The sequence below is a fragment of the Larimichthys crocea genome, chromosome XVIII (assembly GCF_000972845.2).
Source record: "Larimichthys crocea isolate SSNF chromosome XVIII, L_crocea_2.0, whole genome shotgun sequence".
NCBI lineage: Eukaryota > Metazoa > Chordata > Actinopteri > Sciaenidae > Larimichthys > Larimichthys crocea.
The window spans coordinates 6,216,378-6,233,676 of NC_040028.1; the positions used below are offsets into that span (position 1 = coordinate 6,216,378).

The 17,299-nt window shown below is 40.4% G+C and overlaps 2 protein-coding genes across 5 annotated transcripts in view; both read left to right on the plus strand.

Annotated features, from left to right (window-relative positions):
• Window positions 1-4,451, plus strand: part of ptpn4a (protein tyrosine phosphatase non-receptor type 4a) — a 66,973-nt gene extending 62,522 nt beyond the window's left edge. For both annotated transcript variants that reach the window (XM_019269592.2, XM_027290835.1), the window contains 3 exons: window positions 925-1,073; window positions 1,186-1,321; window positions 1,415-4,451. In XM_019269592.2, coding sequence (XP_019125137.1) covers window positions 925-1,073; window positions 1,186-1,321; window positions 1,415-1,834 — 705 coding nt within the window. In that variant the 3' untranslated portion in view covers window positions 1,835-4,451. The remainder of the gene's footprint in view (window positions 1-924; window positions 1,074-1,185; window positions 1,322-1,414) is intronic.
• A 2,796-nt stretch (window positions 4,452-7,247) lies between these two features.
• The window catches only part of epb41l5 (erythrocyte membrane protein band 4.1 like 5), a 29,871-nt gene continuing 19,819 nt past the window's right edge, over window positions 7,248-17,299 (plus strand). For all 3 annotated transcript variants that reach the window (XM_019269597.2, XM_019269598.2, XM_019269599.2), the window contains exons 1-7: window positions 7,248-7,438; window positions 8,484-8,687; window positions 14,070-14,174; window positions 15,129-15,171; window positions 15,393-15,471; window positions 16,064-16,108; window positions 16,811-16,863. In XM_019269597.2, the coding sequence (XP_019125142.1) occupies window positions 8,508-8,687; window positions 14,070-14,174; window positions 15,129-15,171; window positions 15,393-15,471; window positions 16,064-16,108; window positions 16,811-16,863 (505 nt within the window). In that variant the 5' untranslated portion in view covers window positions 7,248-7,438; window positions 8,484-8,507. The remainder of the gene's footprint in view (window positions 7,439-8,483; window positions 8,688-14,069; window positions 14,175-15,128; window positions 15,172-15,392; window positions 15,472-16,063; window positions 16,109-16,810; window positions 16,864-17,299) is intronic.

A 17,299-nucleotide genomic window follows, 5' to 3' on the forward strand; every position in this document is an offset into this window, starting at 1 on the left:
GTGAAAGGTCATCCACCACGCTGGCCGTGAGGAGAAAATCTAATTGAAAATCGAACTTTTAATGGAGGATCAAATGTTCCAAGCTGTTTGCCTCGTCATTTCCTGCCGCCCTGTGTTTTCCCGATTACCTCTCTGTGTGTTGCCTGTGTATCATGGCCTTTAAGATATATGGCTGTAGGAGGAGGCAATTAGCATTCTCCTCTGCCTGTGATTGTTGCTATGGAGATAGATGTGTTACCATGGCGACGCAGCGAGGCAATATTGAAGAGGCACACAAGGGCTCTGAGGCTCACATGAAACAGTGGTCAGTAGGCTCTGTGTGTCCCTGTTGGTTTTCTATCTCGTGACTCGTATGTGCTGCACACTGCCCTGCTAAAATATCCTGATATTCCCTTTTGAAAAAAAAAAAAAAAAACGTGTGATGTGTCTTTTATTTGTAGTTTGATTGCAGTAACACAAAGCGTGCGTGTTCTGGCAGAGCCGCACAATCTATTGTCATCATTATGTGGTGTTTCATAAAACGGGAGAGAACAAACGTGAATCACCGAGTGCTCCAGCAGAGTGGAAAAAAAACTCAAACCACTGTTTGGTATCCACACTACCAGTTTCATAACATGTTTAAAGGCCATAATTACACAAACAGGGCACTGTGCCGTCTCCCCCCTAGGACACAGAGCTGAATGAAACATGCTAGGAGGTTGCCCACGTGAAATACAAGAACCTGTTTTGAACTGGTTGTGAGTATGAGTGATATCTGAGAGTTATTCATTACTTGGGACGCTCAGGGCTTGACTGAAGTAGTGAGTGAGATAGTAGAAAGTGAATACCGTTGATTTGTTTCCAAGGCCTCAAATAATAAAGAAATCTCCCTGAAAAGCATGAAAATGTAATATCAAGTCATTTTTTCCCTTCCTGTGTCTTCAGAGTGAGCAGCAGAGAGAACTTACCCAGATTCAGTACCTGGCTTGGCCAGACCACGGCGTCCCTGATGACTCCACTGATTTCCTGGACTTTGTTGCTCTGGTACGGACCAAACGGGCCGGACAGGACCATCCGATGGTGGTACACTGCAGGTACAGTTCTTCTTTTAGTGAATTGTTTACAGCAGCTGTTAAAGCTGTTTTGTGTGTTATTTAAATATTTTCATTCTCTTAAATCGTCTTTTTTTTTTTCTTCTTCTTCCAGTGCTGGGATTGGTCGGACAGGGGTTCTCATCACCATGGAGACGGCATTGTGTCTAATGGAGTGCGGCCAGCCAGTGTATCCTCTAGATATCGTCAGGACCATGAGAGACCAGAGGGCCATGATGATCCAAACACCTGTATGTAGACACGGTGAATTGTTGTTCCAGCTGATTCCAGACGCTTTAAACCATCGACTAAAATATATCTCTCTGTCTTTGTCTGTTCATCAGAGCCAGTACCGCTTCGTATGTGAGGCCATCCTGAAAGTCTACGAGGAGGGCCTGGTCAAACCACTCAAGACCGCCATCTACCAGCAGAGAGAAAAGGTGGACGAGGAGCGGGAACACGAGGAGAAGAAAGAGCAGCAGAAAGCAGGCGAAGGAGAAGAAATGGCAGCGATGGAGGAAGGGGAGGCGGCCGTCGTGGAGTTGCTGGAAGAAGGTCTGGACGAAGAAGACGACGACGAAGAGGTGGAAGTGCTGGATGTGGGAGAAGTGACAGAAGAGGGGGAGGAGGAGGAGGAGGAGGATGAAGAAGAGGAGGAGGAAGAAGAAGAGGAGGAGGAAGTGGAGGAGCCGAGCGTTGCAAGTGCCACCAGCATGACAAGTGAGACCAGCGTGAACCCTGACCCTGATCCTGCAAACCCGTGACATTTGACGGGTCATTGGGGGTCACCAGGAGGAGGCCCGGTGGCCGGAGAAGAGAACAAAAGCACTGTTGCACTTTATGCTGACAAAAAAAAAACAAAAACAAAAAAAACGGATAAAAAAGACAAACGAACAAACGTGAAAAACAAGGACAAAGCTAGAATTTAAAAAATGAAATCCAGCTGTGTTGAATAGGTACCATTAGGGGATATTGTATGTTCAGGGTAAAGAAAAATAGTATTCAAAGGATGAAAAGATAAAAGTACAAGAGAATACATTGTGGATGGGGAATTGCTGTAGTGCCATAAGTATGAAGGGCGAGGGCTGCCCTCCCCCCTTGATGGAAAGCTTTTTCCCCCCGTTTAATTTCCCCCAAAAGGGTCGCCCTGTCCCCTTCTGAGCGAGTCTGCCAGACGGACCTGCCTTTTTTTTAGTGTCCTTTTAGCTGATAAAGAGATATACCTTATCTTTTGTTCCTCAGAAAGAGTATTTATTGTGTTTTTAGTTTGTGTCAAACCCTGTCCACTGAACAAAAAAACGTGTATGTTTGTTTGTATGAATCTAGAGCTTCATGCTTTCCTGATTAAATCTTAGGTAGTTAAGTAGTGCGATTCCTCTTCTTCTAACTACTTCTTAATTTCTTTTTTTTTTTGTTGCTTTTTTGTGGAGAGAAAAAAAAACAGTGATTTAATTTATTGTACTTGGGGTTTTTTTTATCCTTCTCGGCTTTCATGTCGACGTTTCTGACAGCGCAGACTGACAGACGGAGAGCTGGAAGCACTTTGTGTCTCACCTCTTGTTCAATGCTGTGGCGAGTTGTATTCTTTATCCTGCTTTGTGCTGTGTTTTTGAGCTTACGGACACACACGCGCACGCACTCTGAAGCGGCCATCGTTTGGTACGGTGAAGAACATAACTGGTTTACAATCCTCAGGGCCTGTGTTTACTGGGCACCTCCTTTTCACTTCTGTACTCGTCACGGCGGCTACTGTTGCTCTATGACTACAGAGCCCTCCCTTTGAGACGTAATGAGCGGTGATAGATTATTCAAAACAAAAATTCTCCTCACATCGCATAATTAATTCAACACATGAAAATTAAGAGAGGCCCCAGTAGACACACGGCCTCATTGAGTTATAATCTAAGCTATTTCCCAGCCACTGTGGATAAAAAAACAAACAAACAAGGCTGAGGTCAGTTCATTTCTTACACAACTTCATAGTTAAATCAAACCTACAGGTCACTTGCAACTGACAAATGGGCAGCAGCTGCTGAAGTGTCCTTGAGCCAGACACTGACGATCCCCCCGCTGTATGGGAAGCTCTGTGGCTGTAGCAGGACAACACACATGTACCTTTCTTGCTTTTCACAGGTCAGTATGTTAGACCCTGAGAAACAAACAGTGGTCGTACAGTAGGTAGGTTATGAGTTCCCAAGTGGTTAAAAGCTGCTAGAACTTTTATGCAATCAGTATTTGTCACACACACGCACACACACACACACACACACACACAGAAAGCTGACAGCGAACTGATCTCAACCTTTGGTGTGAATAAGGAAAAACTTCCTTAAGGCTCCCTCCGCTGACCTCCTCACATTTGAATAGCGAACCCACATCTCTTCTTAAACATTTGCAGTTTAGTTTTAGTGTTATTATTATCATTATTATGCTTTGTGTGAGCAATCGCATGACCCAAACTCACTAGTTATTTCTTATTAATTATTTTTTTAAACTAAGGTTCAGAGGGGTTCAGAGGTCACTGGAGCGGGGCTTTAAATCAACCGTTGCTGTTTAGTTTTTCTTGTTTTTTTTTTTTCTAAATCTGTCTGTCTGCACTTGACAGTTCAAAGAAGCAGCACAAACAGAACCGATACTTTAACCTTTTTTTTTTTTTTTTATTGATCTTTCCCGATGGAACTTCCTTTTAAGGCACATGTTGTTTCTAAGCCAAGATGATGTGTTAACGAGTGATAAGAGACTTCAGTGATGATTTTAAGTATTTTGAATTCACAAAACCCAGCATAAATTTGCTCGTTGAGTCTTTTTTTTTCTTTCTTTTTTTGTCTCAGTACAGGTCAAGCTGCCATTGTTTCTTTACATAACGGTATGAAGTGTAGCCTCGTGATAATTTGAGATATTTTTGTTTACGGGCTGCTTCAGTACTTGCTGTCATTGGCTCCTTCCATGGATTCTGCTGGAAAAAAAACCTACTGCTGTGAGTGTGTGAAAGTATGTGTGTGTGTGTGTGTGTGTGTGTGTACTTTTTTTTTCCTCTTTACCTCTCCCTTCTCCATTTCTAACATATAGTGTGTTAGCTGTCTGGTCTAAGCCTGCTTGTCCGTTAACTGGAATGAAATGGTTGCGTCATAAAGCCGCAAACCTAATCTAATCTGATATCAAGTTTTTCTGAAGAAATGCAGATAGAGCCTTCTTGGAGAGTAAACTTTGTTTTTGTTTTTTTTTTAACTCATCCTCATACCTCCCTTTTCAAACTGCTAAATCATACTTTTGCCACACGGAGAGGTGGGATCAAGAAGAGCTTATAAACAGCTTTCTTCCTTCATTATATTTTACTTAATTTTTATTTTTTTATCTCTCCTGAATTGCGGCCCTCTCCCCCCCCAAAAAAAAATCTGCCTAAATCCTTCTCTCAGGCAACATCAGTCATCTCAGCAGAGCCCACGCAACATCCATAGTCCATTATGCTTATTGTTCTTCCCCAGATGCCTGTCTTTTTGGGTCATTATACATGGATCCCACTCTCTCTCTGCATGGCCTCCAGGCAAATGACACATCTGAGCAGAATACCATGGGTACAGTAGCGCAGTATCAAGCTTGTTTTTCCACAGAAGGACAAAGTGAAGCTAGTCAGTGAATAACTCCTTTTTATTATTATTATTGACAGTTACAAATCCATCGCAGACCCTGCATGCATGAGCTTATGATCAAAAGAAAACACCATTCAGTCATCAGTGTCATCTTTATCACCAGTTTCTATATTCAGCAGCAGGGCAGACCAAATCAAATGACCACAAATTCAAGATTAATTAACACTGAAGGCCTCCTGATAAAGTGGCAGCAATAACAAGTTCACAAAACCTTGACAATTTCCAACAAGAAAATACAACAATCGGCCCTGTAGTGAAAAGTTAATAATTGATTAAAAACAGGGCTGCCAGAGTTTCCATCTGCACAAAATGTCCAGCAATGAGCTGTCTGTGTTCAAAGCTATTTGTTGTTGACACATAATTGATACTGTCTGTGCGTTTAGGGTACTGATCAAAGGTAGTTTGGAGGGGGACCAGATATGGGGAGGGCTCGGGTTAGTTGTATTTTTGTAAAGATGAAAACAGCTCTAGTAAGGTAGGGAAAGGACAGCACTTTGTAGAAGGCTGGGTGGCAGGTAGTGCTACTGAAAAATAAAAAAAAAGTAAAAAATAAAGTTGGAGACATAAAGCATTGTTAAAATAAGTTGTTCTTTTTTTTTTTTAATTTGTCATTTTTATTTTGTTTAAAAATAAGAGCAGTAGGGAACAAGAAAAAAAGAAAAGAACTCCTAACTACACAGTGCCACTTGTTAATTTTGTGTAAATAATACTAGACCATGTAAATACAATGTTGTATATGAAAAAAAATCTTTAAAATAAAAGGGAAAATCATTTGTGAGCAGAAAGATTTTGTTTTTATTTTTATTTTTTATTTGTTTTTCTCTCCTTTTTGGATGATTCAAATGTGACACAAATTGTGTGTATTTCAAAACTGCTATTACAACAATTTTGTTTTATTTGAAACGTAATCTATAACAGCGAGTGTATATATAATGAAACACAAAATAATGACAAATGTTTTACCGTATTATACCCTTGGTTAACTCCTACCTGTGTTATAAAAACCTTTGTCCTCAGTTGCTTGTTTCTTTCTGGTATCATGGTTTTACAGTGCTTTGGACATGTCTATAAGCTTGATTGTGAACAATTAAAGCTTGTCTGTCAAAGCATGGAGATGTGGCTTCAGATCACCTTGCTTTTCCACACTGTAAAAGTGAGGTTGGGCAATGTTAGAGTAAGCATTGAGCAAATGTAAAAGATGGCACCAGTGCTGAAGACCTCAACCAGAACCACTTATTTTATTTTTTTAGATTTTTTTCATGTTAAAGATTTAAACCAGAGTGAAGCCATTAGTCACATGAGGTAAACAAATATTGTAATGTCTCTGAAAAGAAAATACGAACAACACCGCTCAACAGTGGTCTTGAAATAAGATAAAGATTTATGATAATCTCAGATAATTTGATAGAGGAAGGTACTTTTATACCTTTTTATAATGATGTTATCAAGCCAGAGGCAACAATAGGAGGTATTCCACCAAAGTTGGAAAAAATATGCATCTACTGTACTTTCTGTAATGATAAAGACAAAACAAACTAATCCAGCACACTAAAGTGTGATTTAAATGTTATCACATGTCAAATTGAACTGCAGACAGTGTATCAGTGCTCATTCAGTGCTTACCATAATACAAGAAAACCTACTTAATATTTGGGTTATATGTACATATATAACTCACTGCATCAGGATGAGATTGCTAGTATTAGTACTGTGTAGGCATATTTTTAGGCAGTACAACACGACATATATATATATATACATGTCATTCTCCTCATGTCATATATCACTGTTTATTGTTGTTTGCCAAGATCCAATTCTTATCCAATTATATACATCAGCACCTATAAAGAATCTATAAAGAATTGGATCTTGGCAAACAACAAGAAACAGTGATATATGACAGAGTGAAACAACCTAAGACATTAAATATATATTTCATATTTGACACAGGTGACAGGTCCCTGCTTCTAAAATAACACTTAAATGTAATATATTTGTTGACAGGAGCAGGAAACTAACTACTTTTAAAAATCGTCTCTTTAGAAATTTTGCAGCTGTTGTATCCTAAATTCTTCTTGACCTCTGAACCCTAAATGAACCCTAAATGAACCACGGGTCTCGGGCCATATTTATAAACAGTTATTACCAAACTAACCACCAGGTGGTGCTGCTGTCAAATGGTGATGGACTGCACTTATGATTAAAATACAGAAAAAAAGAGGAGACAAATACTCTAACACTGGAGGTTTTTAAATATCCTTTAAGTTACTTTTATATTTCATTGTATATGTAGGTGTAACAGCTTAGCAGCCTTGTATTAACACATGATACAGGATAGTTCTTTAGACTAACAGCCACTGCAACTACAAGTGTGACTCTTTTAGGTATGAGAAGAAAACTACAAGAAAATTTAAAAAATATTTAATTACATTTTAATTAATTGAATAAAATAAAAATAAAGGGTGCGTGTCGCTTTAAAAATGCTAATGACGTTTTTTTGTTAGGGATTTATTGTGACGTCACATCCGGCGGAGCGCTTTGCCTCCTACTTTTTGTTGGGACCTGGGAGAGAAATTATCCCGCAGGGGCGGCGAGGTGAGGAAAACGCAAGAAAGGAAAGAACAAGTTATAAACCATGGGAATGTACGAGGCTGCTGTTTAGTCGTCTACAATGCAAGCGGACGTGCTTTCGCCGTGAATTCATCCGTGGAGGTTTCTGTAAGTATCCCTTCATCCAACAGGCTCCCACGAGTGGCTGAAGGAGCAAGTGTATGTCGGAGCTTCAGAGCCGAAGCGGGCGTTTGTTTTGCCGTGCGGGACACCCTCACGCGGCCGGAGTCTTACGTGTTGCTTGCGTTCGTCGCTAACGGTTAGCTTCTGTAATACAAAACAAGCACACACCTGTTGCTTTACGCTTACACCAGGTTTCTCCAGGCCTTAACTATGTACAATTGTGAGGCTAACGGTCAGTTTATTTATGTATTTATTTATTTGTTTGCGTTCTTAACATTATTTCAGCTTTATTATTTATTTCAATACTTTGTGAAGGGTTTTGGCAGCCCCGTCCCTCACACCGCCTTATTTATTTTTTATTTTTCTTACCTGAAACCACAAATAACGAGCAGGTTTACGCATATATTATAAGTAACAGTTTACATGTAAGCTTCATCTCCTATCCTCTTTATGTATTTTTTTTTAATTATTTTTTTGTATTCGTCGAATAGCGTTACAAAATAAAAGTAAAATGTTTCTTCTTAGTTAGCCGTTAGGTTAGCGGTGCCATGGTAACGGTCTAACGTTAAAAAACATTCACAGTAACGTTAGATACGACCGTTAACCGTTACTGCCGCCGCTGGCTAATAACAAGGTAAACGTGAGATAACATAGTTACTGTGTCTCATAATTAAATAAACCGGCTGAATTAATTATACAAAGTGACACCCTGTTGATAGAACCTATCTATATCCAGTTTCTGACTTGTTAGCCGATGAAAGCTATCTTAAACAGGCAAAACGGTTTTGTTAGAAATAAATAATACTAAGTCCTCTCGTCTGGACTCAGAATAATAAATGGAGTATCTAGTTGAGTAATGTCAACTATAACTAATTATATATGACAATGCAAACAAATATGGCCCACTTGCCAGTTCACAGCTGTTGCCCTGTAGATATTTATGGTAGATACCTGCAAGTTCACATTACAACTTGTCTGTAATACAACTACGACCACTGCGTGTTTTAATATCCACCCTCTGCTCTTACAGGTGTAGAAGTGTAACCCTCCCATCATGCTGAGTTTCCTGCGCAGGACGCTGGGGCGACGCTCCATCCGGAAACATGCAGAGAAAAGCCGGTTACGGGAGGCCCAGCGTGCCACGACACACATCCCTGCCGCCGGGGATGCAAAGTCCATCATCACTTGCCGCGTGTCCTTACTGGATGGGACAGATGTCAGCGTTGACCTGCCGGTAAGAAGGGTTTGCGTAATCGTTGCGTCCATGGGAACTGTGCAGATGTTTGTCGGTCTGCAGCCATTCAGGTTTTGAATTCAGCAGGGTGTCACAACATTTGGAAGAACCTGTAGTAGCTGTACAAGATGATTAAGTTAAATGGAGAAAGAGACACATCAGTACAAAGACTGCGTCTTGTAATGGATGTCTCTGTGTCTCTACATGTCCTATAAATCTGCGTACTGTTCTGGTGTTGTTAAGAGGATAGTTAACGCTCGGCAGATAGATTATACTTTCTGACAAAAAGAAGAGCGATGTACTAGTGAGCAGTGTGTGTATGTGGTAGTGTTGCTGATCACCTGTAAGTCCATGATCCTCTCTGGAGAACACACTCAATCACATGATGGCGTCACATGACATGTCGGGTTCATCACCAAGTGGACAAAGAGCAGAACTTCACTCTGCACACTCCTCCTTTCTGTTCAGTCTTTCTTCTCCTTCCCTCGTTCCCATGTTTGCTTCTCTACATCGACTCCTCTTAGACAAGCACCAACCTTCTGCTGGAATGAACATAAAGTAATGTTTAACTGTAATGAAACAATTCAGTAGCTGTAATTTTAGAATCGGGGACATGAATATCTGGACGTTTTTCCCCCTCCATGTGATCTTTATTTTTGCCCGACTCACAGATTTTTCTAACGTTGAGTTTCCACGTCTCAAATCTGCGGCATTCCAGTGAGGCCAGTCTGGTATCTAACGGTCCTGTATGACTCAACCTTATCTTGAAATCGAGACGTCTGGCATAAATTACAAGGAAGAAGTGTTGAGGGGAGTCTTATAATTAGTTTAAACTAAACTAAATTTTGTTGGTTTTCAACTAAATATACTCTCTAATCTTTCTTCCCTTTTTTCTTAGAGAGTAGCTGTACTCAGATGTGGTAAATGGAAACAAATCAACCAGCATGTCAGAATTACTTGTTGAGCAATAATGCGTAAACATAATAAGTTCAGCGTGCCTCACAAGTGATGCCACACATTTTTGAGTGTCTAAGTGTAATGCCTGCCAAATCATTAACATGTAATCCTTCCCATCAGCTCAGTATTGTGTGCAAAGAAAGGTCAGACTTATATATTCTCGCTCAGTCTTCTGTTTGACTGCTTTGACACTAATGATTACTGCTATTTTTTGGTAGTGTTATTAGTTTTGATTATGTAATTACCTATCTTATTGATTTCATTTAATTGATTTTCACCTTCACCTTGTACTTTCATGCCTTAAAAGCTCTCAGGGGTTTACTGTGTGCACTTGAAGGCAGTTTTAAAATTCACATTTCTGAATGCATTCCAGCAGGGCTCTGTCCATGTGTTAGGTTTCAAAATAAGCTTTCCCGTGCTCTCCCTCCCCCAGGCATAGGTAGCTTCTGCAGAATCCTCTGTCTTATCATCCAACTATCTCTAAGTGATAGCACAATAACAAAACCACAGCAGCAGTGCTCTGTTTGAATGCTTTACCTTGCACTCATGATAACATTGCCAACAGCGTTTCAGCACAGCCAGGAAAGAAGTGTAAAGGGGAAGACTTTAAAAAGATGACTCTTTTTAGTTGATAAAGAAAATGTTTTATAAAATGAACACAGATGCAATCCACCTACAGTTTAGGCAGCATTCCCAACTTAGTAATTTCAGTCAGATGTTTGAAATCTGGTTGAAATGAGTTTCTTCTTTAAACTAAATCAGATCAGATCAACAGTTCATCCTCTCTGTTGTGTCAGTGTTCTTGCTCTTTATTACACTCGAGCCTCCATGTGTTGACAGATACTGAAACTGGAGGCACCACACACATTTACATCCCCATTGAAACACTAATGCTCAGCAGAGGCATGTGATAAAAGCGTACTGGGCCATTTTCAGTTTCGTAGTGAATGTTCCTCTCAAATAGTTTAGTGTTGAGTTACCACTAGCGAGGTAGTGTAGCTAAATCTCCATGGTTCATAAGAGTAAAAGAAAAAAAACATGACTCAAAAGAGGCCAGACATCCTTATTGTGCAGTAAGTTGTGATGGTGACGCCATCGTCTGTGTGTAATGAACCTGAGACACTTCAGCATGAATCCTTCATTGTTCAGAAAGGAAGAATAAAAATGAGGTTTAATGTGTCAATAATAGGTAAATTGGTATGTATATGACAAGAAAAGCTCATGGAAAATGTCCTGGATATAACGACTTCTTACTCCCATAAGTATTTGATTTATAAATCTTAATTTCAGCTCTGGCTAAACGTTGCAGTTTGTTTGGTTTTTAGACAAGCTGGTTGTAAATAGACGAGCACAATCTCAATAGAGCTCATTCAAATGCTTTACTGGCTTTCCAGCTGTGTGTGTTTGTGTGTGTCCCTAGTATGTAAGGCCACCCAAAGCTGTCTCCTAGGGATACCTCTGTTTAGCAGCATCCATGTCCATACATAACTCCACACAGCCGTATGATTCACATTCCTTCCTTTTAAATGTATTTACTTCCCTGTCTTTTCTCTTTATCTCTCTCCCCCCTACTCCCCACAGCCACCCACACCGTCACCTCCTCCGACTTCCTTTTCTCTTGTCGTAGATTTGTAGCCCAGAGAAAAACTTAAGCACATGCATGCTTTATGTAAACTAGAAGTTAAGTAGCAAAGATAGTAATACAAATCTGAGTGACACAACATTTAACAGAACTTTATTTTGTTATTTTTAGACCTGTCATCCCTTGTTTTCACACTACAGTTAAACAAAGGTTCACTAAATACAAACAGCATGTTTTTTTTATTGGCTAATGTGTTATTATTGTGTCACAATGCAGCCCTGATGGTTTGAAGAACTTAACATTTATAACTTGGTGGTCAGTCTGCAATAAAGTAATCTGTGGAGCCGATGAATTGCCGGTACACGTCTTTTGTCTTGTACTGAATGAGTGGTATTTGAAGTCACGCAGTGATTTTATTGCTTTAATGGCCATGTGCAACACCGAGGACTCACAGAAGTTTGCTTTAATTTATCTCTTGCAGTGTAGGGGGTAAACATGGCCCTGAAATCTGTTAAAGAGGTATTATTTCCATTCAGGACAACCATACAATAAAAGTTTTAGAGAACAGTCAAGTGCGTAAACTGAAATCCACTGAGCCTTGTGAGTTTCTTCATCTCTTCTACCTGCCCTTGACATTGTGTTTTGGCCCTTTTTAAAATGGACGCAATGCTGCGCTGGTCGGTTTAATGGACTTTGTAAATTGCCGTAAATGAGAGCATCAGCTAAATGCATCAATTGTAACTCAAACATTGTGACACAGTGTCCGAGAGACAGAGCTATGTGCTCACACACAGGCATAAAGACCGCAAACAGCCAAACAATACTGCAGGCAGTATAACAAGGCCTTGGGAGCAGCACACATGCACACACACACATACACAATGACTCCTTTGTACTCTCTCTCCCTGGGTACTGTAGGGGTGCGGTATGCCCTGTCAACTATGCCAGCTAGCATGGGGCCAGCCCCCCTGAGCTGCCCAGGAGCTCTCTTTGGGTGGGTGAGTGAGAGATTGAAGGGAAGCTTTGAGAGCCCCCATGCCTCTCTGCTTTCCTCAGTAAATTTTGCCATGTTTCTTATTTAATTACTGTGTTTTGTCCTGATTTCTGTGCATACGATTTTGCAAATAGGTTGACAAATTAAGCATACAAGTGATGAAAAATATGTGTTTAAGTCTTGTTAAGGACTGTGAGGAAGACCGCCGCTTTTTTGGAGCTGTAGTTCGTCTGAGAGGAAAAAAATAAGGGAGAAAGTTATCATATTAGATCATTCAGATCATTTTAGTGCAAGAACAAATATGGATGATAAATTATTGCAGAGAAAGAAAGAAATGCAGCTGCAGACTGATCTTGGGCGCTGACTTTGCCTGACATAGTGAAGGGTCCGCAGAGCCAGAGGATCACATGATGTATCCAGCCACCCCACTTCCCTCAGCTCCTCAGCGTCTGGGGCACTTCAACCCCCGTTACCATGGTAACTCTGTCGCTGTGCCTCATGGTTGGGGTTTGGAAGTCGTGTGTGTGTGTGTTGTGTGTGTTGTGTGTGTGTGTTGTGTGTGTGTGTGTGTGTGTCAGTGAGTGCACATGTGAGAGAGAGATCTTGCAGTTGCAGGCAGTAACTGGTACGGCCTTGTCAGAAAGGTCAATATATTTTAAACTTGGAGTACTTTGTGTTCAATATTTTTCTCATATCTCCCTATTCAAAGCAATAAAACACACAAATCATGTACACTTAAACCAGGCAGAACAAATAGTCCACAAGGGAATTATCTTTTGGTCTTGTGAACTTCTTCAGACAAATCAGACGTAGGGCTGGGATATGGACCAAAAGTCATATCTTGATCAGTTTTAGCTAAATGGAGATACTCTATATATTGATATTTTTTCCGTGGCCCGAAAATTTCATACGTCTATTATTAATGCCCTGCCGGTAAATTGCACTCCCTCCACTCATACTACAAATCCGACAATGCACTGCGACAGCTGACACACAGGTCAAGACCTGTGCACCACCTCTAACCCCGCAGCTTCGGTTGTTTACACACTAATCAGTGGTCCAGTGTTGACAACTTAGCGACCTTGTCACTATATTTAGTGACTTTTCAGACCCTCTAGGTTTTTTTTTTTTTTTTTGTTAATTTTTTTTTCTTCCCAAAAACCGACTATAGCGACAAATCTAGTGACTTTTTCTGGAGTTATTAGGGACTCTGATGTGAGGACGTCAACGAGCAGCAGGAGACCTGGACAGAGGGAGAACAGAAATATAAGCGAAATGGCAGCTCAAGGGAAGAAATGTATAGTCATTTTAACGCAAAATGAGCTATATCGATATAAGCTATATGGTCTCATGCTATATTGCGTTAGAAAATATATCGATATAGATTAAAATATCGATATATCGCCCAGCCCTAATCAGATGTATACTTTGACTGACATGCCTGATATTTGCTGACACCAGCTCCTAGAGTGAGGATTTAATACATTTCTTTGTCACACGTGGTAGTAAACTGGATATCTCAGAATTCTGACTGCTGAGCAGACAAATGAAGACTTGAATATGTCAAGCTGGACTGTTGGAATCTATAATCTATATTTTCTTTTTCATTATTTTCAGTTTTTTATTAGATATTTTTAGATCGTTTTTTTTCCCTGTTTTGGTTTTTGGGCTAGTTTTTCTGACCTGAATCAGTGGTCTAAGCACAGAGGGTGTCATATGTTGTACCATTTGTAAAGCCACTTCAGCCAAACTGTGATTTATGATACTAAGCTATATAAATAAATATGTAACTGACAATTTAACACTCAGATACCTAAATCCTGTGTTTCTTTGTGTGTTTCCTGATCAGAAAAAAGCCAAAGGTGAGGAGCTGTTTGAGCAGATCATGTACCATCTGGACATCGTAGAGAAAGACTACTTTGGACTGCGCTTTATGGACTCGGCACAAGTGCCGGTAAGAATGGAGAAAGAGCTGTTTGCTTCATTACAGTGCTACAGTTTGCCTAGTTTGGACAAATACATGTGATTAAAAATTCTTTCCAATGGCATAAAGTTAGCTGTTCCCCTCAAGCTGTTCCTGTGAATGTTGATACGACTAATTGTAATTAATCACAATACCTACTGTACATGAACTGTATCCATGTCTTCAGTACTGTTGTTTTACATTTTACCATTTCAGGCAGTGTTCACAGCCAGACTTCAGATTTCAGTCCAAAGCACTATTCACCCATTTGAAGGAAAGACTTGAGGACTTTCCCCTTCCATTAAATGGGCTAAAGGGATTGGTTATGGGACTTTTGTCATCTCTGTGAGTCAGGCTGTGCACTGAGACAAACCTTTTAAGTCACCGGTCTGCCAGTGACCCTGCTCCTTCACCCTGATGCTGTGTGAAGGCCGTGGGAGGAAAGATGTAAACTGAAGGGAGGAGCACAGAGGAGAGGGGTGGAGGTAGCGCGTCATAAGGGTCGGATAGACGGACAGGGAGGGAGGGAGAGAGAGGGAGGGCTGTAATAAGGAATGTGGGGGAGAGGAGACTAGAGAGAGCTGCAAGTTCCTCTGTTATCTTTCTCTCTCTAATTTACACACACACACTACCTCTCCTTGACATTTTTCATGCCTCATAGAGCTTGAATTTCCAAGAAGAATTACAGCACAGAGCTGAACACTAACGTGTGTGTGTGCGTGCGTGCGTGCGTGTGTGTGTTCGAACAAAGGACCTCCCAGCATTCAACTTTTCATTAACTTAACTGTCCACTCTCTTCTTGTTCATTCATGCAGTTGTGCAAATAAATAATGTTTGTAACTTCAGTAAAGGCAGGTACAATACTGTGGAAAAAAGACTATACTTAATATTGCTGTTGGTCTTTTATTGAAGCTACTGTGTTCATTGTTATTCCCTTTGTTTCAGCACTGGCTTGATGTCACGAAAAGTATCAAAAAGCAAGTAAAAAGTAAGTATACAGACGTCCTTTCCCTCCCCAAACATGGATAATTTACTTGTTACATATGAAAACGTCTCTCAATAACAACAACGACATGGAATATGTTTGTTTGAGTGTAAGTGAATGTGGTGCCTGTCTGTACATTTACACCCTGGTATTTTGGTTATCACGTTATATTGTTGTTAAGCTTGATAGCATTCACTCAGCTGTCACTTTGTTCTTTCTTTTAGTTGGTCCACCATACTGCCTTCACATGAGAGTTAAGTTTTACTCATCGGAGCCGAACAACCTGCACGAGGAACTCACAAGGTCAGTTAAGCCACAAACATTTGAACTTTTCCCAGTGCCCTCAAAGAAAGGTAGTGTTATGTCTTCTGCTGGAAGATATTTGCTTTATAAGCGGGTTGTTTCTCTCCTTGTTAGTTTGGCTGATTAATGTGCACTGATAGGACCATTGTTATCAGAGAAAATTCGCTCTGATGGCGGCCATTGGTTGCCCAGTTTCTATAAGTCACGCAGAGATGTACTGTAGCGATCGGTGCCTGGCCTGGCACACAGACAGGGTTTTGGGTATTGAGCACTGACTGTATTATATATATTGTCTGCTGGTCCCTTTTTAATGCATGGCTATAAGTAGATAGTGATAGTTTGGAGCAGAAAAAAGACAATACCCGATAAATTAATTGATTAACCTTAATTAATTTTATCACATCAGCCTCCATTTTCCATACAAAAAAAAAAGAAACGTATGGACCCTTCAGGGTTACTTTATCTCACTCAGATAAACCAGCTTCTACTCAGACCATTGTAGGAAGTCTGTTTTTGGCATAGATGGTTGTTTCTGTATCATATTCCATCAAACTGACAACCATATTCAACTGTTGTTTTGTTTTCCTTTCAGATACCTATTTGTGTTACAGTTAAAGCAAGATGTCCTCAGTGGCAAGTGAGTAATTCCCTGCTTAACTTAACTGCTATCCACCTTAAGAAAGTATTTTGCACAGAAGGTTTTGTCATGATGTCGTAGTACTCCAAATAAATGTTCAGTGAGAAGCCAGACAGAGACAGAGAAATGGTTAACTTAATGTGAACAATAAAGACATGTGGCACTGGCTTATCAGCCCGTAGATCATGATAGAAAGTTTGATTTTCAGTACTAGAAAATCCTTTTCTCATGAGGACCCTCCAGGTTTGCTAGCTTTGCAACCTTGAATGTGTGTTCAAAGCACCCACTCCCATGTTTGTTCAGCACATTGAGTACTTATGCAGGCCTTAACAGTCGTCATTGTTGAGTACTGCATTTGTTCAAAAAAAGTAGCCATACTGTCTTGTTAATTAACTAACATTTGAGTCACTGTTGCCTTTCTTCTTCAGTTGTTACCCACAGAAACATGAATCCATTTGTTGTATTGGTTGTCATGGCCATTACTGTAAGAGGTTTACAGGATTACATGTTGGTGAACAGAATAGAATTAACATTAGTCATTAAGTGGACTGGGAATAGTTTTCACCACAGCCGTTTTTCTACAGCTTAGCTGAATAATAATAGAATAATATATTAGAAACCGGAATGTTGTAGGGGAACTTTAGTATTAGTTCCTCTTTAGTGTTTTAGCCTCATTGACTTTTACCATGTCTGTATTTTCAGGCTAGAATGTCCATTTGACACAGCGGTGGAGTTGGCTGCCTTCTCTCTACAGGGTAAGCACCCCAAGCAGATTCTCTCCACTGTATATGGTAATAGGGATCACCTCTATTACAGCTGCCATCATTTATCCAGTGTACCGTATGTGTAATGTTCTTTGCGGTGCACACTGCATTAAAAAAGATATGTGTTGTGTCCCCAAAGGCCCAACAGTAGGTTGGTGCATGGTAGGCTCTCATACCAAGAAACCTGGCAATCTGCAGTGATTAAGTCCCCGTTTTAAGAGCTAGTTTATGTTTGTCCACATAGCTTAAATCTGTTACAGCCCTCCCACATGCCCAACAGACATTGCTCCTAGTCCTTAGCCTTACTTTGCAACTCGTGGGCCAAAAAAGTACTGTCTGGCTTGAAAAGATCAGGTTCTCCTTGATCTTTTCAAACGAGTCGTGGCTGTCTTAAGCCCCTTTCACACAGGGCAAAATCCACTAACAC